At 42.3% G+C, this 23150-nt stretch overlaps 1 protein-coding gene across 7 annotated transcripts in view; it reads left to right on the top strand.

Moving 5' to 3' along the window:
* Nucleotides 1-20076, top strand: part of LOC109871955 (unconventional myosin-IXb) — a 72839-nt gene extending 52763 nt beyond the window's left edge. For 4 of the 7 annotated variants that reach the window (XM_031806596.1, XM_031806598.1, XM_031806601.1 and 1 more), the window contains 16 exons: nt 21-139; nt 261-364; nt 1823-2025; nt 2534-2641; nt 2909-3079; nt 3268-3309; nt 6568-6679; nt 9426-9499; nt 9598-9790; nt 10041-10169; nt 10450-10555; nt 10883-11014; nt 11292-11415; nt 12489-12610; nt 13168-13295; nt 18915-20076. In XM_031806596.1, the coding sequence (XP_031662456.1) occupies nt 21-139; nt 261-364; nt 1823-2025; nt 2534-2641; nt 2909-3079; nt 3268-3309; nt 6568-6679; nt 9426-9499; nt 9598-9790; nt 10041-10169; nt 10450-10555; nt 10883-11014; nt 11292-11415; nt 12489-12610; nt 13168-13295; nt 18915-19102 (2055 nt within the window). In that variant the 3' untranslated portion in view covers nt 19103-20076. The remainder of the gene's footprint in view (nt 1-20; nt 140-260; nt 365-1822; nt 2026-2533; nt 2642-2908; nt 3080-3267; nt 3310-6567; nt 6680-9425; nt 9500-9597; nt 9791-10040; nt 10170-10449; nt 10556-10882; nt 11015-11291; nt 11416-12488; nt 12611-13167; nt 13296-18914) is intronic. The other 3 variants (XM_031806599.1, XM_031806602.1, XM_031806600.1) reach the window with 2 other exon arrangements.
* The last annotated feature ends 3074 nt before the right edge of the window (nt 20077-23150 follow it).

Raw genomic sequence — 23150 nt, 5'->3', positions numbered from 1 at the left:
CAGTAATTGTTTTCCCTCAGTTTCAGAAATCTTCAGATATTACCACGGATGTTGGAAGGTTCAGCCTCCCAGCCAGGAGTACCAATGAGAGCTCAATTATCAAAGACTACAGCCAATCCCAGCCAACCACACCTGAGAGGTAAAGGCGGGAGGAGTAAGGAGGCTGTAAACCATAATTGATTAGTTTTTTCCTGTATATTGAATGGAGATGATACTATGTTCTTTGTCATGGTTAAATGTTAGCATTTTGTGTTCCACAGACTTGGCTTTTTCAGTAAGATTATGAAGAAATGGCCCAATAGAGACTCTCAGCCACCTGAGTACGGGAAGCGGACTAATGAGAATACACAATCTGAAAAAGGAGGTACTGTAGTCCTGCCCCCTACAGCAAACTGCTCACTGTGCCTTCCAGCTTTAGGGCTCTATTTTAGGCTGGCGTTAAGGTGTGGCACTAGTATCAAACGCACATTAGTTTACAATTTCATCATGTAAAAACTGGAGCTCTGCATTTTCCAGCCTGAATTCCAGGTTTTGCAATTTACCTGTCTTATATCAGCTCGCTTTCGCTCAGATGGGCAGGGTGGAAATATTTGAGGTGTGTCCTTAAAAACATGATTCAAAGTGCTAATTTCAGGCTGCGCTGATAGGGATATTTAAGGCCAACCAAAAGCTGGTTCTAGCGGTAAACAAAGTTGGCTATGGCATGAATTTTGACAGCGAAAACTCAGCCTATCCAGCTGTGACGCACACTGCCCATATGCGCATGAAACGAGAGTAGACTAATGTGCTTTTGGTGCCTGTAGATTTTGTATTTAGAAACAAAAATGTTTTTTCCCCATTTTCAGGTTTATTTGATAAAAAACCAAGCATAGCATCCCCTCCTCTCAATTAAGGTTGTTTTTGTCTGCACAATGTAATCTGGAAGTAGTCAAGACTGCTGATAAAGGGTTTAACTCCTGAGACCACTTGGAAGTAAATCTTAATCACCAAAGCTTTATTAAAATATCACGTTTGAGAGGAATTAGACAGTGAGCTGAAATTAACCTTTTTATCTATGCATTGTAGGCCGTCCCACATTATTTTAGCCATGCAGGTCCATCCATTTTGGATGTGTGTAAAAACCCTGGGGAGAAATAATGGTGCCTGTAAGTGTGACATAGGCTATTTAAAACAAGTTGTTGTTTTGATTAGAATTAGTTATTTTTATGCCGTAACAATAATTAATTTAATATTGCTTATTGACATTGTTTGGCATGTCCAAGCTCAGCCATAATGAAATATACAGTGAGCCTAGACCCTATATCAGTGTGAATGCTATTGAAGACAGTTACTTAGAACAATATGGTCTGCAAATGGGTTCAAGTTAACCTGTTAAGCAATGAGGGGATTGGTCTACATTTAGTTTCTGTAAGCCATTTAACAAACTATAACAGACTTACATTGAAATTGGAGTTGATTCCAAGGCAATGTATAATAGTGTAAACACACAATCTGAAACAACCACATATTTTGCCATGGAGCACGTTCTGATTGGCCAGTGAGGGGCCAAGCCTGGACACACTCACACCTTGTTTATTCATCGAAACCCAGCCCTTTCGTGCCAACGCTAGCAAGTGCACCGATAATTGTGATAGCAAAGTTTTTTATTTCTCACACACCCCCTGGACCTGTAACGTTACCGTTTAGATTTAACATTGCATTAGGTTTGTTAAAATAGGGCCCTATGACTGATATGATTTGAAAGGCACTAAAAATGTGTCTTTTTACTACCATCTAGTGGTCAATGGTATAATCTCAACCACATGTCCCCTCTTTCTAAAAGCACACACACACATCCTTCCCTTACCTACAGCCATCTCTCCATACTCCTACCCCTTGTTGAGCGAGGGCAGCGGGCAGCCTCATAACCCGTCCATCAGGATCAGCCGAGCCGCGAGAGTTTCTGAGAAGTGGAATGCTTCTCTGGAACGGGAGATCACCAACACCAACGAGCTCCGAAACCTGGACGAGTTCCTGGGGAACCAGGTGGGATACCTGTCTCTCACTCACCTGTTATTCACATCAGGCTTAGGAGTTAGCCCTATTGCAACTGCATATTGTTTTATTAAAAAATCAGTATTGTATTGCCTATTGGTTTATTAGGATGTGTTTTAGTCTTCAGAGTTTTTCAAGAGCAGTTATTGACTGACTAAGATCGCCCTGTCATTCATTCACCATCTTTCTTTCTCACTCATTGACACACTCACATGTGTACTAATAACTCTGAGACATGGTGCCATAGGCGTCTATAGACATTTTCCTTCACGTGCTTGGTTACTTGCATGTTCTTGCAGTGCATCTTTATAACATACCGACTTACCAGTTCTGGTCAGAGAATCTGAACGCGTAGTCAGGGCCATTTTGAATGATAGATAATGATACATGTAGAGATCCATAAATAAGAATTTGTTCTTAACTGACTTAGTTAAATGTATATAAAAAAAAATTATGTAAAAAAAATCCATGTAACTTCATTTACCCACCATCTCTCCAGGTAAATGAGCTGCGTACAAGGGCGAAGAAGCTGTCAGCGACAGAGAGCATCTTCCTCACAGCCACCATGCAGTTCAGAGAGACCATCAAGGGCATGTACTCCATCTCGGTGAGTATCCAAGTCTATCCACCGGACTGATCTGGGCACCTTGAACACAGAGATTGTTTTATGGAGCTCTAGGTATTTTGATAAGGAACTATGCATGGGGGTAATTAACCAAGTTCAAAAGGGTGTCTTGAAACGGGTTTTAAAATTGATTGGCGTTCACTGCCTGAGACGGATGTAAAGATTTGGGTTGTGCTATACTGTACATCAAATCACCCCCACACTCTTCATGAACCCTGTCCTCCTCTCCCATGTGTACTCTCCAAACAGAAGCCCCACATCAACTACAAGGGCTTGTTGAAGGGCTACCAGAACCGTGTGTCCAGTCTTGCCGAAGCCAAGCAGCAGACTGAGGTCCAGTCAGTGGTCAACCTGTTCCAGTCCGTTCTGGATGGCTTCATACGGGGAGAGATCAAACGAGCGGAGGCTGGGCCGGTCAAGGTAGTTCTGAATAGAGTCCGACAAACGCACATTAAACACCAACAAAGACATACACATGCACTCACAGACACTCGCAACAGTTTTTTTTACATTGTTTGTGAGCAGAATACACTTTTGAAAGTTTAAGAGCTGTGTATGTAATTTTAAGAGGTGCAGTTGTTTCATGTCTACTTTTCAATGTGTTGCAGACCATGAAAAAGACAAAGATGAGAGGGAAAAAGAGCAAATGTGTAAGTTAAATTGTATGATAATAACCTCTGAATAGCACTGTCTAAAGTAAACACAGATTAATGGTCCGGGGTCCACATTTGTTAACAGTGCATGGATTTCTCACTCAATTCTGGCGTATGTGGAGATTCTAGGATTTGCATGCACAACAAATGATTGGGATTTTTCAAACTGTCGCACGCAACATATACACATTTTCATTGATAAATCAAAGCCATACTATATTTCTAGCAGTGGAGTAAAGTTACTGTGCTACTTAAGTGCTACTACTTAAGTGCTACTTAAGTAGTTATGAGTATCTGTACTTTACTTTTTTTATTTTTGACAACTTACTTCACTACATTCCTTAAGAAAATGATTTACCTTTTACTCCATACATTTTCCCTGACACCAAAAATAACTTATTGCATTTAGAATGTTTAGCAGGACAGGAAAATGGTCCAATTCACACACTTATCAAGAGAACATCCCTGGTCATATCGACTGCCTCTGATCTTGCGGACTCACTAAACGCTTTTTTTGTAAATGGCGTCTGAGTGTTGGAGTGTGCCCCTAGATATCCATAAATTGAAAAAAGAAAAGTGTGCCATCTGGTTTGCTTTACTATAAGGAATTTGAAATAATTTATCCTTTTACTTTTGATACTTCAGTATATTTAATTGCTCAAATATACTTAAGTATCATAAGTAAATGTAAAACCAAATACTTTTAGACTTTAAATGTAAAACCAAATACTTTTAGACTTTTACTCAAGTAGTATTTTACTGGGTGACTTTTACTCAATTATGACAATTGAGTACTTTTTCCAACACTGATTTCTACGCTCTTGAACAAGCGTTTACAACCCGCCTGAAACTCCCTCCATTCACCTTTTATGGTAACAAAATCATTTTCTGTATGATTTGGAGATGTTGGAACTGGGACATGACAGTTTAAAAGAAAGCGCAATGGCAAATTTGATCACTTTTCTGTAGAGGTGTGGCCAGAATGTTTTTCATCTTTTGCAGTGCCAAACACTGGCTGTGCATTCTGTAAGATTGATTGTCTATTGAACAATTTAAAAGTAAATGCTGCCTACATTCCACACTTCCATGAAAAATACGAATTGTTCAATATTTTGTTTATCAATACATGATTGTGTTTCTATTTCCTGCCTTAGTATAGGCTCTGAGATTAAATAGGCTATTATGTCACACTCCTATCTCACAGCAATACTGTAGCCTACCCATACTGCTAACAGTTACTTTCAAGCATTGGTTGGCTATTGAATGAGTGATGGATCAATGTTAGCCTAATATTTGTGGTGTAGCGGGAATAAACCAATTATGTCAGAAAAGGAGAAACATGCCCTGCAATATGAGTATGATTTAGGCCTACAGTGCATTCGGAAAGTGTTCAGACCCCTTGACCTTTTCCACATTTTATTACTTTACAGCCTTGTATTACATTGTCCCCCCCTCAATCTACACACAATAGCCCATAATGACGAAGCAAAAACAGGTTTAGAAAGTTTAGCTTTTTTTTTTTTAACTGAAATATCTCATTTACATAAGTATTTAGACCTTTTACTCTGTACTTTGTTGAAGCACCTTTGGCAGCAATTACAGCCTCAAGTCTTCTTGGGTATGACACTACAAGCTTGGCACACCTGTATTTGGGGAGTTTCTCCCCTTCTCTGCAGATCCTTTCAAGCTCTGTCAGGTTGGATGGGGAGCGTCTCTGCACAGCTTTTTTTAGGTCTCTCCAGAGATGTTCGATCGGGTTCAAGTCTGGGCTCTGGCTGGACATTGAGTCTTGTCCCGAAGCCATTACTGAGTTGTCTTGGCTGTGTGCTTAGGGTCATTGTCCTGTTGGAAGGTGAACCTTCGCCCCAGTCTGAGGTCCTGATCGCTCTGGAGCAGGTTTTCATTAAGGATCTCTGTATTTTGCTCCATTCATCTTTCCCTCGATACTGACTAGTCTCGATACTGACTAGTCTCCCAGTCCTGCCGCTAAAAAACAGGGATGGGGCCAGGTTTCCTCCAGATGTGACGCTTGGCATTCAAGCCATAGAGTTCAACTTGGTTTTATCAGATCAGAAAATCATGTTTCTCAAGGTCAGAGAGTCCTTTTGGTGCCTTTTGGCAACTCCAAGCGGGCTGTCATGTGCCTTTTACTGAGGAGTGAGTGGTTTCCGTCTGATACTACCATAAAGGCCTGATTGGTTGAGTGATGCAGAGATGGTTGTCCTTCTGGAAGGTTCTCCCACCTCTGCAGAGGAACCCTGTCAGAGTGACTGGCTGGTCATCCAGGTCTAGGAAGAGTCTTGGTGGTTCCAAACTTCATCCATTTAAGAATGATGGAGGCCTTTGTGTTCTTGGCGACCTTCAATGCTCCAGAAATGTGTTGTTACCCTTCCCCAGATCTGTGCCAGATCTGTGCCTCGACACACCTATCTCGGAGCTCTACGGACAATTCCTTCGACTTCCGTGGCTTGGTTTTTGCTCTGACATACAATGTCAACTATGGGACCTTATATAGACAGGTGTGTGCTTTTCCAAATCATGTCCAATCAATTGAATTTATCACAGGTGGATTTAAATCAAGTTGTAGAAACATCTCAAGGATGACCAATGGAAACAGGATGCACCTGAGCTCAATTTCAAGTCTCATAGCAAAGGGTCTGAATAGTTATGTAAATATGGTATCTTTTTTTTATAAATGTGCTCAAATTTCTAAAAACCTGTTTTCGATTTGTCATTATGGGGTATTGTGTGTAGACTGAGTAAAAAATAATATTGAATCAATTTTAAAATAAGGCTGTAACGTAACAAAATGTGGAAAAAGTCAAGGTGTCTGAATATTTTCCGAACACACTGCATATAATACAAGTAAAATAAATATATTAGGCGACATGCTGCTATGCGATTATCTTACCAACGGAAAATTAATCTTTTATCATTAGGACTACGTTGTAATGTTTTTATTAGCCTACCATTATTATAATTCCTGTGCATCAAACACCAACATTTCCCCCAAAGAACAATATTTGCTTCCAATACAGTTGGTCAACCATTAGAAGTTGTTCGTATGCAAGGTCTGAGATTTGCATGGAGATATGCACACTTTCCTGTCAAGTTCAAAATGGATAAATACCAACCTTTGTGGGGAAACTGGCGCGCGCAAGGTTTATCATTTTTTTGTTGCACGCAACTTTGATAAGTAAAGGTCTCAGGTGGCCTGTCATTCTCCCTATCTGATGTGTGTTATACTGTTTCAAGCCCAACAGCCCTCTAGATCACATGTTCAGTACGTACCAGGTGAACATCATGCAGTCCTGTGACCTGTGTGGTTCCTTCATCTGGGGCATGGAGAAGGCCTACATGTGCAGCGGTGAGTAGCCTACAGATAACACTGTCTGTTGTTCACCATCTTAAAACATAAAACTAGAACTAGAACCAGTTTATTATTTACACCCATCTCGTACTGGGTCAGACACCCCTCTTTGCCTCCAGAACAGCCTGAATTCTTCGGATTACAAGGTGTCGGAAATGTTTGTTGCTGAATTGGTATCAAGGGATCTAACGTGTGCCAAGACCACCGCTACCAGCCTGTACCGTTGACACCTGGCAGGATTGGTCCATGGACTCATGCTGCTTACGCCAAATCCTGACTCTGCCATCAGCATGACGCAACAGCATTCGTCAGACCAGGCAATATTTTCCGACTCCTCAATTGTCAAGTTTTGGTGATTGCGTGCCCACTGGAGCCGCCACTGATAGGAGTGGAATCCGGTGTGGTCGTCTGCTGCAATAGCCCATCCGTGACAACAGTACACCACTGTTGTACTGCGCAGTTATGTCTGTTTGTGCACCATTCTCGATAAACCCTAGACACTGCCGTGCGTGAAAAGCCCAGGAGGGCGGCCGTTTCTGGATCTGGCGCTCCTGGAAACGATGATCATACCTTGCTCAGTTGCTTAGATCACTCGTTTTACCCATTCTAATGTTTAATCAAACAGTAACTTTATGCCTGTCTGCCTGCTTTATATAGCAAGCCACGACCACCTGACAATCTGTAGGAGCGATACATTTTTGTGGACGAGGTGTTGTACCTAATAAACTGTCCGGCGAGTGTATATTTATAACATAGATGAGAACATTACAACAGAAATATACACTATATATACACAAGTATGTGGACACCCCTTCAAATTAGTGAATTCGGATATTTCCACCACACCTGTTGCTGACGTGTATAAAATCGAGCACACAGCCATGTAATCTCCATAAACAAACATGCAAATGGCCATATATGGACCTGTGCCATTCACTTTGAACTGGACTGTGTTTACAGCATGAGCAGTCACAAATAGATGTGCTTGTTTTTAGATCAAAGCAAGAGCTGGAGGTTCTCCTGTGCACATGTATTCATATTATTTTCTAGTTAGTGAGTTAGACCAGTTATAGCTCATTTATAGTCAACAATGAGGGAGTGGTTGCTTCCTACAAGAGCACAAAATGTATACATTTCTAGCCATCTTTGAAAAGAGAGTCAGATAAAGAGCTTTTTTATGTCTTAAAGGGGCAGTGTTGTATTTTGAGTCTGTCTTGAATAAACTAAGTAGCCAATAGGCAGAGGGTAGCATAATTTGTCTGATTCTATGTAATGGTATGGGAATAATAATGAATTGTATTTTGTATGGTGGTTTGTTGTATCAAACAACATTGTCACCTTGTCTGAAGGACAAGTGGATTAACAGGTTAATGTCAAGCCCTGCATGTTTTTTTTCTCAAATGTCTCATGGAATGTAGGCCTACATTGAACACCACACATTTGCTACTACTGTAAGTTGAATGATAAAACAGCTATTTCCATATTAAAATGTTATGGGATGCATTTTTCTCCATTGTTTTTGATGCGAGTCTACTCTGGTGATTTAGCCAATACATTTCTGGGAGTTGATATATGGAGTGAGCGACTCTAGTTGTTCACAGTCAATCCAGCCCACACAATTTTCACAATGTTGAAGTTTGCTTTCAACAGACCTGAAATTTGCTAAGTGCTGAAAAAGATTACAGGTAACATTGCCCATGGACACTCCACTTGCCTCTCAAATTAGATGTCGGCACACCACCTCAAACTCGACAGGACGGAACTGCTCTTCCTTCCGGGGAAGCTCTGCCCACTCAAAGACCTCTCACAGTTGACAACTTCAAAGTGTCGCCCTCCCAAAGTACAAAGAACCTTGGTGTGACCCTGGACAACACCCTTTCGTTCTCTGCAAACATCAAAAGCAGTGACTAGCTCCTGCAGGTTCATATGCTCTACAACATTGGTAGAGTAAGACTCTAACTCACACAGGAAGCAGCGCAGTTCCTAGTCAAGGGACTTGTCCTCTCCCGTCTACTGCAACTTGCTGTTGGCTGGGCTACCCGCATGTGCCATCAAACACCTGCAACTTATCCAAAATGCTGCAGCCCGCCTGGTTTTCAACCTTCCCAAGTCCTCTCATGTCAGCCCGGTCCTCCACAATCTCCACTGGCTTCCAGTCAAAGCTCGCATCCACTACAAGACCATGGTGCTTACCTAGGCAACAGCATGAGGATGCCAGGACAACAGAGTCCTTGCCCATCTTCTGAAAAAGTATCTTAAATAATCTTCCTCCTCTCCTATAGTTTCGTTGTTGTACGTTAAACTGGGCAGCGGGGCTGAGCCTTGGACTTTGAATGCTTATTAGAGCGCCACCTATGGGGGAATTTGTGCTGTTTTTGATGTCTGAGTAGCAGTTGTTGGCTTGTTGGTTCTATAGGCTTTGAATGGTATTCAATGGACAAACATTTCTGCAGCCGGCAGAAATAAATTATTCCAATGTTATGACATAATCGTCAAGCCCATTGAAAAGACCAGGGACATGAATATGGAATTATGCCGTAAGAAAGTGTCACTTGCACATGTATTGCCAAAGTATACATTTTCTATAACCAATTGGGCATTGAGATATTGTGACAAAGGTGGAGGAAGAAATTGAATTCCATCAAAAACAATAGGTTTGTTGCCAGCACCCCTAATTGTAACATTAGAACAGACTCCACATTTCTTACCATTCTGTTCTTGTCTGCCTTGTTCGGTCCTTTAGCTTGCAAATTGATATGTCACAAGAAATGCCTCTCCAAAATCATCAACGCTTGCTCAACACGATGCGCCAGGCTGGTAAGCAGCACTACATGGGTCTAGTGTTTTTACAGTTTGTCAAGTAGTTTGTCAGGACTATTGTTTGATCCAGTGTGCTTACTATGTCTGTGTGTTAGGACGATGGGGTACCTGGCCATCTGCACTTTGGGGTACAGGTGTGTGTTCTGACCAGTAAGACCTACCCAATCCCTATGGTGGTACAGATGATGCTGGAGCATGTGGAGATGAATGGCCTGTACACAGAGGGCATCTACCGCAAGTCTGGCTCTGCCTGCCATGCCAGGGAACTGCACCAGCTACTGGAGACCAGTAAGACCGCCAGCTTAACCCTGAATGTCCTTTTTCGTTTAGTACAATCAACAAAACCTTTTTACTGTATTAAACTGTACTAATTGTTGGTCAATCAATAAAAGCACTACATTCACACACTATTGTAGTATACTGGTAGTTACAGCATTTACCATAAAGTCATGTTTCTGATTTTCATTTTTACATTCATCAATTTATTTGTACAATTCTTACCACAAAAAAAACACAAGACAATTGTATTTGTTGTCAGACCCAGAGAGGGCAACTCTTGAGAAATACTCTATCCACACGGTGACTGGTCTGGTGAAACGCTGGCTCAGAGAGCTGCCTGAGCCCCTCCTTACCTTTAGCCTCTACAACGACTTCCTGCACGCTGTGGGTGAGTTTGTCTGGTGGGCTGTGTTCAGTAGGGCACAATGTAGCAAAAGAAGAAATTGAGTTGTCATAGTTGTGTGAAGTTCAATAAGTATTTTTTCATTAAGAAATGCCAGAGAAATCAGTTTCAAATACTTGTGGTGCACTAGATTTAGCCCCATACACTGGATTCAATGGAATAGTCCTTTGTCCACCCTGCACGCCAATCAAGCTAAATTAGCCACCTGAAGTACTTTAGTTGTACAGTATGTCAAAGTATTTGACACTGTTCATTTCATCTGCAGAGTTGCCAGAGCAATCTGAACAGCTGCGTGCGGTCTACCAGAAACTGGACGACCTCCCCCCTTCTAACTTCAACACGCTGGAGAGGCTGGTCTTTCACCTGGTCAGGTAGGTAGCAGCAGACCGATTGATCAGTATTATCTACAGTATATGGGTATAATGGTCTTTCTACTTATCACTCGTTTTCACATCACTCAATAACCTGTACAGTACATCGACATTCATCTTGACTGATAGTAGCAATCCACCATCTTCCATACAAAGGCTTTCATATGCTATGCTTTGAGCCTTGAGTTTTTACTTAGGTCCCGGAGTGTCCTAATCACACTTGACCAGGAAAAACTTTGGTCCCTGATTATGCCACATGACAGGTTAACCATGTTACAGTATGTATTAGGATGTTGTGTCAGACTGATGGATATTTCCTTCCTCTAGAGTGGCAAAGGAGGAAGAGCACAACCGGATGTCTGCTAACTCCCTGGCCATAGTGTTTGCCCCCTGCATCCTGCGATCCCCTGACACCACAGACCCTTTCCTTAGCATGAAGGACATCTCCAAGATAACCACGTGAGACTACACTACATTACTACAGTAGTAATAATGTTAACAAAGAGGGCTGATGTAGTTATTTTAGGGCGTTTTCTTTAAACACATTTTATTGTTAGTGGCATTCTAATGTGAGAAACGCCTGTAAACTCACTTTCATGTACAGCCAATGCACTGATGTGATGTTTGCACTTAAGTTGTAGTTGCATACGCATGTCTCTCAAGTTAAGATGTAGTCTTTAGTAAGCATTTTGTGTGTATTTTGCTGTAAGAAGCCCTCTCCTTTCTCTCCCACCAGGTGTGTGGAGATCCTGATCTTAGAACAGTTTAGACGGTACAATGAGAAGATGCAGGAGATCACAGAGCTGGAGTTCGCTGAGGCCCTGGCCGTCAACAAACTGATGCTCAAGAGACAGAACACTGTAAGTACATTACATTAGTACAGGACCTTTTTTTTATTTCTGTTATTTGTATTTACAATGTATGTAGTTCTATCCTTGAGCTGTTCCGGTCTATTAATGTTCTGTATTATGTCATGTTTTGTGTGGGACTCCAGTAAAAGTAGCTACTGCATTAGCAACAGCTAATAGGGATCCTACTAATAAAATAATTAATAATTGTCGCTACCATTCCACACTGTAGACATGGACAGTGGAAGAACACTTTGGTTCCACCATAACATTGCTTTGACATCACATTGGGTTGCAAAATTCTGGAAACGTTTTCAGGTTTCTGAGAAATGGTCCAGGAAAAACAAACGAGCTTGGGGAAAGCTGGAATTTTGCAACCCTAGATCAATGACATGTTTACAACATACTTTATAATCTTGATATACACTGAGTATACAAAACATTAAGGACACCTGCTCTTTCCATGACAGACTGACCAGCTGAATCCAAGTGAAAACTATGATCCATTATTGATGTCACTTGTTAAATCCACTTCAAAATCGGTGTAGTTGAAGGGGAGGTGACAAGTTAAAGGATTTTTAAGCCTTGATACAATTGAGACATGGATTGTGTATGTGTGTCATTGACGGTTAACGGTCATTGACGGGCAATATAAAAGATTTGAACAGGAGCCAGGCACACCGGTTTGTGTCAACAACTAGAGCGCTGCTGGATTTTTCACGCTCAACAGTTTCATGTGTGAATCAAGAATGGTCCACCACCCAAAGGACATCCAGCCAACTTCTGTGGAAGCATTGGAGTCTACATGGGACAGCATCCCAGTGGAACACTTTCGACACCTTGTAGAGTCCATTCCCCGAAGAATTGAGGCTGTTCTGATGGCAAAAGGGGGGTGGGTGATACTCAATATTAGGCAGGTCGTCCTAATGTTTGGTATACTCTTGTGTGTAATACATCTGAGAATATGTAAACCTGGTGATCCAAATACCAATTCCCACTGGGAATTTCACTTTGGAAATATGGTTCCCACGTTCCCAAAAAAAGTTGTCTTGTCTGGTATATTGACTCATACTATATATCTGCAGATCTTAGAGAAATCTTCATCAGAGCTGGACGTACCTCAAATGGATGATCTTAACCGATCGGATATAGACATGGAGTCAGAGAGGACTCTCATCGAGAGGATCAAATCCATCAAAGAGGAGAAGTGAGTGAAGAGACTGACTCCTAGTTCTCTGTTATGGGGTACAAAATCTTGTTCTAGCCCAGCACTAACACATCTGACTGAACTAATCAACAATGAATCAGATGTGTTAAAGAGGAACGCTATCTCAGTAGAAGCTGTCAGTGTTAAAGGGGCAGTGGTTAAAAATGTGATTTTCATTTTTTTTTAAAGATATTTCAGCGAGGTCGAAATAGCAATCTGCAAGTGAAAATTATGATAATGCCCTTTTTGTGTAACAGCTGTTTCAAAAAATGCCTGGAATTTCAGCCTGTTCAGGTGGGAGGGAGTTTTTTGCCCAGATCATGACATCACAATCTAATCTAATTACTCTGACCAATAATGTATCCTCCTACTTTGAAGGGGTAAGTGGTGTATGCACCATATACCATACAGCTCAGCATTTGTGTGTGTGTGTGTGTGTGTGTGTGTGTGTGTGTGTGTGTGTGTGTGTGTGTGTGTGTGTGTGTGTGTGTGTGTGTGTGTGTGTGTGTGTGTGTGTGTGTGTGTGTGTGTGTGTGTGTGTGTGTGTGTGTGTGTAGGGAGGAGCTGGCGTGCAGGTTGCCAGAGTTGGAGCAGGAGAACTTTGACGACTCAGAGTCCAGATTGTCGTTGTCTATCAGCTCAGAGAGCCTGCTGGAGGATAGAGTGAGAAGCCTAGAATCAGAAGGTCAGTAGAGCGGTACGGTAGGCCTTCACCATCCTGTGCCTTCATTCACTTCAACTCTTTGTTTTCGGTAACACATTATTTTACTGCCTACACTTTATTTTACAGCCCAGGTAGTTACTTAGAAATTACTTGTGAAAATAATTGTGTTGTGATTGCACTTGCATTCTTAAACCAGGCTGTAAAAAAAAGTCTTGTTTTCTACCTCTGGTGCATTGGAAGTAGCATGGTTGACATATCCGTTTGTGTTTTACTCAACTCCTGCTAGCGAACTCCTGGCTATATTAGGGGAGAGATTTTTTAAGAAACAAGTGGTGGATTCCCTTTTAAGATGCCACCTTCTACAGTAGCTAGTTGTAAAGTGGGTCTGCATGCTTTTTAGCGCCGGTTTTGTGTAACCAGGAAAAGGATTTGCCGTTTACAATGGTATTTCAGGGTGTGTGCTTGCTCAATCTATTGCATTTCTGACTGACCTTTTGTATTAGTATCACAAGCAGGCCGACTATCAGCCAGTCCCTGTTTTTTGTTGTTGTTTTTTTTCAGCCAGTCCCTGTTGTACAAGTGTTAAGAAACCGATAAACTAGCTTGCTAATATTGTTCCACCTGCTAAGTCTAAGGGTCTTAATCAAATCAAACTTTATTTGTCACATGCGCCGAACACAACAACTGTAGACTTTACCATGAAATGCTTACTTAGAAGACCTTAACCAAAATTGCCATTCAAGAAGAAAATATTTACCAAGTAGACTAAAATAAGAAGTAATAATAAAAAGTAACACAATAAGAATAACAAGGCTATATACAGGGGGCACCGGTACCGAGTCAGTGTGCGATTGCAAATGAATAATTTCTTAAATTGTTTTAGTGAAATCCCAATGGAACTGCACTTGCAAAACACTTCTCTAATTAATTTATAAAATGGACAGTCATTGTTACCGCAGACCATCTTAACGCTTTGCATGGGTCCAAATCTATCTGCAAAAACGTTATTGCCACTTGGTCTTTAGCAAATTGTACTCAACTACTAGCTTCAATAAGGCTCTCAGTACAGGCTAGTTGAGGTAATCTGTACGTGTAGGTGGGGGCGAAGTGACTATGCATAGGTAACAAACAACCAGCGAGTAGCAGCAGTGTACAAAAGGGAGGGGTGGGGTCAATGTAACTTGTCCGGTGGCGATTTTATGAATTGTTTGGTGGTTCATTTCTTTACTATCAAATGAGGAGAGACAAACTTATCACACAAGTCAGAGTTCTACTTAAACTAAATCTTTAATAGTGAGAGCTTTGCAAAGCGATGGCTGGTCGACGAATCACCATCTCTGATGATCCGTTGAGAGCGCCAACACAAAGGCTACTGAGATCTTTTATAGAAAAGATCCATCCCCTAGTCTACATAACAAACCACAGATGTTTGGAACAGGTCACAAGGTGAGACTTTTTAAATGAGAAAGGAGTATCCCGTAGCCAGATAGCATTCGTTCAGTTTATCGTTCAGTTTGGCCCCTAAGACTAGGTTCCAATCTCGTTCCAGGGACTCATAAAACATAAACACCAACTCGACCAATGGCATAAATTAATTGTCAACTACAGATACTCCCATCTCAAGTAAAACCCCTTCTTGACCACACTCCTGGACAAGCTCACTGAGGGGAGTGAGCCTCTAGGTCATACACTATCCCAGGATAAGTGCAACATCAGAGATGACATACAATGGTTCCAGACATTACCACACACACATCCCCCAATGCCAACGGAGGGAGTGACTGGCGCACAGACATTGTGGAGACAAGTAATTGGTTCCCCATTAATCACGCCATCCCTTCACATGGTTTAAGAATAGGTAAAGACACATTCACATATGAAAACAATGTCCCCCCGGGCCTCTTCCCTTTCAGAAATTGTGAATAGCACCAGGGACATGTGAAAGACCAGCCTGACCTCTCCCGTCTCTGGGCCCCAGGTGACTGAGCCCCAGCTGAGGGAAGAAGTGCAACTGCCAACACCAGAGTCCGAAGGGATACATTCTAATAACAAGTATATCACATAAGCATATTATGCAGATAAGACATCTTAATTATCTATGTTACACAACTTATTCTGATTCTTCCGCCACAATTGTTCAGCAGTCTTATGGCTTGGGGATAGATGCTGTTGAGGAGCCTTTTGGTCCTAGACTTGGCGCTCCGGTACCGCTTGCCGTGCGGTAGCAGAGAAAACAGTCTGTAACTTGGGTGACTGGAGTCTCTGACAATTTTATGGGCTTTCCTCTGACACTGCCTATTATATTAGGTCCTGGATGGCAGGAAGCTTGGCCCCAGTGATGTACTGGGCTGTTTCCACTACCCTCTGGTGCGCCTTACTCTCAGATGCTGAGTAGTTGCCATACCAGGTGGTGATGCAACCGGTCAGGATGCTCTCGATGGTGTAGCTGTAGAACCTTTTGAGGAACCGGGGACCATGCCAAATCTTTTCAGTCTCCTGGGGGGGGGGGGGGGGGAAGGTTTTGTCGTGCCCTCTTCACGACTGTCTTGGTGTGTTTGGACCATGATAGTTCGTTGGTGATGTGGACACCAAGGAACTTAAACTCTCAACCCGCTCCACTCCAGCCCCGTTGATGTTAATGGGGGCCTGTTCGGCCCTCCTTTTCCTGTAGTCCACGATCAGCTCCTTCGTCGTGCTCACATTGAGGGAGAGGTTGTTGTCCTGGCACCACACTGCCAGTTTTCTGACCACCTCCCTATAGGCCATCTCATCGTTGTCGGTGATCAGGCCTACCACTGTTGTGTCGTCAGCAAACTTAATGATGGTGTTGGAGTCATGTTTGGCCACACAGTCGTGGATGAACAGGGAATACAGGAGGGCACTAAGTACACACCCCTGAGGGGCCCCGGTCTTAAGGATCAGCATGGCAGACGTGGTGTTGCCTACTCTTACCACCTCGGGGTGGCCCGTCTGGAAGTCCAGGATCCAGTTGCAGAGGGAGGTGTTTAGTCCCAGGGTCTTTAGCTTTGTGATGAGCTTTGTGGGCACTATGGTGTTGAACGCTGAGCTGTAGTCAATGAACAGCATTCTCACATCGATGTTCCTTTTGTCCAGGTGAGAAAGGGCAGTGTTGTGTGCGATTGAGATTGTGTCATCTGTGGATCTGTTGGGGCGGTATGCGAATTGGAGTGGTGTCCGGGAGGATGCTGTTGATGTGAGCCATGGCCAGCCTTTCAAAGCACTTAATGGCTACCGATTTGAGTGCCACAGGGCGGTAATCATTTAGGCAGCTGGTGCTCTCGTGCATGCTTCAGTGTTGCTTGCCTCAAAGCGAGCATAATAGGCATTTCGCTCGTCTGGTAGGCTCGCGTCACTTGGCAGCTCGCGTCTGGGTATCCCTTTGTAGTCCATAATAGTTTTCAAGCCCTGCCACATCCGACGAGAGTCAGAGCTGGTGTAGTTTGATTCAATCTTAATCCTGTATTGACACTTTGCTTGTTTGATGGTTCGTTGGAGGGCATAGCGGGATTTCTTATAAGCTTCCGGATTAGTCTTCCACTCCTTGAAAGCGGCAACTCTAGCCTTTAGCTCGATGCGGATGTTGCCTGTAATCCATGGCTTCTGGTTGGAATATGTACGTACAGTCACTGTGGGGACGACATCATCAAAGCACTTATTGATGAAACCGATGATTGAGGTGGTGTATTCCTCAATGCCATTGGATGAATCCCGGAACATATTCCAGTCTGTGCTAGCAAAACAGTCCTGTAGTGTAACATCCGCGTCAAGTGACCATTTCCGTATTGAGCGAGTCACTGGTACTTCCTGCTTTAGTTTTTGCTTGTAAGCAGGAATCAGGAGGATAGAATTATGGTCAGATTTGCCAAATGGAGGGTGGGGGATTGCTTTGTATTCATCTCTGTGTGTGGAGTAAAGGTGTTCTAGGATTTTGGTCAAATTTGGTAAAACTGATTTAAATTTTGCTGCATTAAAGTCCCCGGCCAGTAGGAGCGCCACTTCTGGGTGAGCATTTTCTTCTTTGCTTATGGCCTTATAGAGTTGTTTGAGAGCGGTCTTAGTGCCAGCTTCGTTTTGCGGTGGTAAATAGACTGCTAAGAATAATACAGATGAGAACTCTCTTTGGTAGATAATGTGGTCTACAACTTATCATAAGGTACTATACCTCAGGCGAGCAATGCCTCGAGACTTCTTTAATATTAGACTTTGCGCACCAGCTGTTATTGACAAAAAGACACACACCCTCGCTACCTCTGGTAAGACGAGGGGTGTCTCTGTTCTGCCGGTGCATATAAAATCCCGCTAGCTCTTATATTGTCCGTATCTTCATTCAGCCACGTCTCGGTAAAACAACATAAGATGTTACAGTTTTCAATGTCCCGTTGGTAGGATAATCTTAATTGTAGGTAATACATTTTATTTTCCAATGATTGCACGTTAGCAAAAATAATGCAAGGCAGTGGAAGTTTACTCATTCGCCCCCGGATTCTCAGGATGCCCAATCTGCGTCCTCTTCTCCGGTGTCTTTTCTTCAAGCAAAAGGCATGGATCTGGGCCTGTTCCAGTGAAAGCATGATATCCTTCTCGTCTGACTCGTTAAAGGAAAAAGTTTCTTCCAGTCCGCGGTGAGTAAATCACTGTTCTGATGTCCAGAAGTTATTTTTGGTCATAAGAGACGGTAGCAACAACATTATGTGCACAATAAGTTAAAAAATAAGTTACACAAATGAAAAAAATAAAATAAAATAGCACAATTGGTTGGGAGAATGTAAAACTTCAGCCATGTTCTTCGGCGCCATCTTCTTCAAGAAGACGGCGCCAATCTTAGGCCTAGTTAACTGGTCTGTAACCAGTGGTCAGGCCAATGACATCACCAGACCAATTCCTTGAATTCCCTACACTTTGAAGTTTGCAATTGTAAAAAAACATTTGCACAAAACATATTTATACTTAGGATTTCACTATTCAATAGGAGTTGAAGTTCAAAAATCGTCAGAGGACGATGACAAATCAGCATATGAAGACTGTGTTGTATGTGCATGTGTCCAGGTGACAGCAAACTTACCGGCATCAGCTCCGTCATTAGCTTTAGATCGGCCAGTCCAAGCAAATTATTGTTTGTTGTTCAAAAGGGTGACCAAAAAAAAGAAGATATACAAAAACAAAACTATGAAGAGGTAAGCCTAAACTAAAAAGGCCAAGAGGCCTCTGGTCACAGGTAGCCAATCCACTGATTGCTCGCACATGTGAACTTATCAAGGCTTCCAGCCCCTATTCTGTTGGTGCTGCCACCTGGGAATGGAGTGTGGATGTGTGTCATGGTAGTGTGTTGCCTAACTGTGTGCTAACATTAAATGACCCCCATATCATAACACTAATCTGGTCCTAGATCTGTATGCGCTTTAGCCAACTAGTCTTCTGTAGCTCAGTTGGTAGAGCATGGTGCTTGCAACCCCAAGATAGTGGGTTTTCTATTCCCGGGATTGCCTACATGTATAATATTATATTAACTCCTCTGACTATAATTGTCATGCCCAGCACAAACTGATCTGGGATCAGCTACTATTTGACTAATCCAGAGCTGTCTACTGTTAGACTAATCCAGACTGGTGTCTCCACCAGGCAGAGTGAACCTGTTGTGGAGGAACCAGAGGCAGGAGTGCCCTCCTAAGCCTGCTGACCTGGCCCAAAGAACTACAGCTACAGGCCCCAGAGACCAACCAGATGGACAGAACCCCCAGCCCAACACCAAGGCAAGGAGCAGGAACCTCTCAGACCTGGACATCCCCTTCATAGATGAGGAGGACTAGTCTGGGTGCCAGTCTGTTTTTGTTCCATATTGAATTGTCATTCCAAACAATTGCGGTCAACTTGAGAACTAGAAATACCTCTAAAATACAGGAGTAATCAGTGGAGCTGTATTATGGCAATACAAACAAGAACCATGCACTTTCTGTACAATTTCCTATGTGTGTGTGTGTGTGTGTGTGTGTGTGTGTGTGTGTGTGTGTGTGTGTGTGTGTGTGTGTGTGTGTGTGTGTGTGTGTGTGTGTGTGTGTGTAATGACCAAAGCTGCCGTGGATGTTGAATGCGGTTGAGGAAACATAATGGAATAACACAAGACACAGTGCAGTCTATTGTACCAATACATCATGAACCACAAAGGCTGTGTTTACACCGGCAGCCTAATTCAGATTTTTCTCCTCATTAATCGCAAAACTGTACTGCTTGTGTAAACACAGCCCAAGTAAAGAGATGTGCCTTTGATTTTAGCCATATACAATCTCATATTATTTTAAAGCCAAGTATTTTGGATGTGTCTTGCCTGTGAACAATACTGTAACGAGGAGGATTTTATACAAGTGCCTTGTTTGCAATGGACTACTAATATGCCACTTAGCTTGACATTTTCTGGTACTGTGTGAAATACATTTTTATTTTATTTTTATTTTATTAACATAAAACGAAAGCAAGATTCTATTTAGGGTTATTAGTGGGCGTATATGTTTTCCCCCCACGGTGTTTATGTAAAAGTGAGGGATATTTTCACCTTGGGCTGTGTTTACACAGGCAGCCAATTTCCAATCTTTTTTTCTTTTTTTATATATATAATTATTTTGATCAATCAGATCAACTATTTAGCCTCTATTTGGGAAAAAAATAGAATTGGGCTGTATGTGTAAATGCAGCTTTGCTGTCATATGCCTAGGGCCTGCTTTTTGGTGCGGAAATAAAGCCACTGTGCTTTACCAGTATTTCCACCATTATCCTACACTAGTGTTGCTGCAGGTAGAAAATCCTAGGGAAACTTCTGTAATTTTTTTTTTTTTTTTTTTTTATTTAACCTTTATTTAACCAGGCAAGTCAGTTAAGAACACATTCTTATTTTCAATGACGGCCTGGGAACAGTGGGTTAACTGCCTGTTCAGGGGCAGAACGACAGATTTGTACCTTGTCAGCTCGGGGGTTTGAACTCGCAACCTTCCGGTTACTAGTCCAACGCTCTAACCACTAGGCTACGCTGCCGAAACAAGCTGTCTCCAATCAATGTGTATGGTTGTGCCTGTGTGTTTGGCGGGGGATCATCTGATTCAGGGGAGGCGTAGGTCTGTGAATATTAATCGCAAAAAAACTATTATTTGGCAGGGAATACTATTGTACACCTCACTTTTGCTCAAGCAGATACTCTCCAATGGATTCGGAAGTTGTTGCTATAAATGGGTCAATTAAGGGCAGTTAAAAGGGAGAGCCAATGAGTATGTTTACATGCTCACTAATAATTTGATATTAAACTGATAATTGCAGTAGGCCGAGTATGCATTAGTCATGTAAACACCTTATTCTGCTTATCTTAATAGCTGTGTGGTCATAATCGAAGTAAGCATACGCTGATTAAAACACCTGGTTTTCTGAGCAATCTTTTGAATTATAAGAGCATTTTAACACCTTAATCTGAGTTACAATGACGGCATTGTAAATAAGAATTTGTTCCTAACTGACTTCCCTAGTTAAATAAATAAAAAATGTGATCTGTGCATGTGCTAGCACCAACAACGCAAGCCTCCCTCTTTTCCGCAAGGGAATTGAGTTCGGAAGAACTGAAAGTATGCATCTTAGACAGGTTTTACATATAAACTTTATATGTCCAAACTCGGAATCAAATAGGATTCCCAAAAAGGAGATGGTTGCTGTAGTAGAACATTTCATTTTGATTGGCGATCGTTCTTGCAAAGCATGTAAACTCTTTAATCAAACTATTACATTAATCTGACTAACAATAATCGTATTATTGTGTGCCTGTAACCGTACCCAATGAAACCAACCATGGAAGTATATTGTGAACTTGAACCCGGATCCAGCAACTGTCAAGCCAACATCTTAACCGATTTTTCTAGCTGCAGCAACACTAGTGGATATTGCTGGACATAAGTTGTGATGTAAAGAAAAGTTATTTCAAGTTCCTCTCAGTTGGAGTAGGCTAGAAGAACACAGCTTTGACGGAAGTAGTGGTCGTCCTGCCTCGCTGCCTCCTAATAGATTGATTGACTAACTGCCTGCTCAGAACGTATTTTTGTACAGTACTTTACCAAGTATCACAAATTCAGCCATTTTAGCATGTCTGTGTATTATGAATGGGGTAATTCAGAATTATATACATTTTGTTTGCAATCATTATTGTGTTTTGTATTTCAACTAAATAAACAGACATTTCCGTGTTGGGGTTGATTTTGCCTACGTGGACCTTCAAGCACACAGACTTATGTGTGTGTGATCTCTACACTGGCCGATGTGCGATTATGTAGAACCAGTAATAAACAACACGTACTCTATCCAATTTCACTATGAAAACACAGGTGAGTTTCTCATATTAATATGAAAATTTGTTATTTTATTGGAAAAACAATGTGATATTCCTCTAATTCTGATCTTTTGACCAATTATTGGCAAATAAAACTATTGTTGGCGAAAAGACCAGAATTGGGCTGCCTCTGTAAACGCAGACGATGATATTTAGATTAAGGTTTTCCCTTACATATTATTTGATGGACAAGTCTCTGCCACTTTTTCTATGGTAAAAAAATTATGAGAAAATGACTATTAGTGCCTCCTAGTGCCTGCCAATCAGGGCTAGGTCTCATGCCGGAGAGGCGGGTTTCTTTTTATTTAGGAAGACGGATCCAAATGAGGTGGGATTCAAAAGCGAATGTGAATGGTTTGTGTGCGGAGGCCATACTTGATGAATCAGTGGAGCAAGTAAGTGGAAGAGAGGGAATGGTTGAGGTTGGACAGGATTGGAAGGGATTTTTGTGATGGGGGATGGTTTATTAGAAGTGAGTAGGGCTGTTTTACATTTTCTTAGTACAGGATAATGTAACAGGCTTTAGGTTTTTTTATGTTTGTTTTTCTTTTAATTCTGAAGTCTGTAAACTGTATTCATCACATGCTCCAGTACAGTCGGTGGCAGCATGCACCTTTAACATTTGTTTTTGCAGACCTCCATTATAGGTAGCCTAGTCAAAATTTATTTATATAGCCCTTCGTACATCAGCTGATATCTCAAAGTGCTGTACAGAAACCCAGCCTAAAACCCCAAACAGCAAGCAATGCAGGTGTAGAAGCACGGTGGCTAGGAAAAACTCCCTAGAAAGGCCAATACCTAGGAAGAAACCTAGAGAGGAACCAGGCTATGTGGGGTGGCCAGTCCTCTTCTGGCTGTGCCGGGTGGAGATTATAACAACATGGCCAAGATGTTCAAATGTTCATAAATGACCAGCATGGTCGAATAATAATAAGGCAGAACAGTTGAAACTGGAGCAGCAGCACAGTCAGGTGGAAGTTGAAACTGGAGCAGCAGCATGGTCAGGTGGACTGGGGACAGCAAGGAGTCATCATGTCAGGTAGTCCTGGGGCATGGTCCTAGGGCTCAGGTCCTCCGAGAGAGAAAGAAAGAGAGAAGGAGAGAATTAGAGAACGCACACTTAGATTCACACAGGACACCGAATAGGACAGGAGAAGTACTCCAGATATAACAAACTGACCCCAGCCCCCCGACACATAAACTACTGCAGCATAAATACTGGAGGCTGAGTCAGGAGACACTGTGGCCCCATCCGAGGACACCCCCGGACAGGGCCAAACAGGAAGGATATAACCCCACCCACTTTGCCAAAGCACAGCCCCCACACCACTAGAGGGATATCTTCAACCACCAACTTACCATCCTGAGACAAGGCTGAGTATAGCCCACAAAGATCTCCGCCACGGCACAACCCAAGGGGGGGGCGCCAACCCAGACAGGATGACCACAACAGTGAATCAACCCACTCAGGTGACGCACCCCCTCCAGGGACGGCATGA

Source organism: Oncorhynchus kisutch, linkage group LG27 (genome assembly GCF_002021735.2).
Source record: "Oncorhynchus kisutch isolate 150728-3 linkage group LG27, Okis_V2, whole genome shotgun sequence".
Classification (NCBI taxonomy): domain Eukaryota; kingdom Metazoa; phylum Chordata; class Actinopteri; order Salmoniformes; family Salmonidae; genus Oncorhynchus; species Oncorhynchus kisutch.
This window is presented reverse-complemented; position numbering and strand designations above follow the sequence as displayed.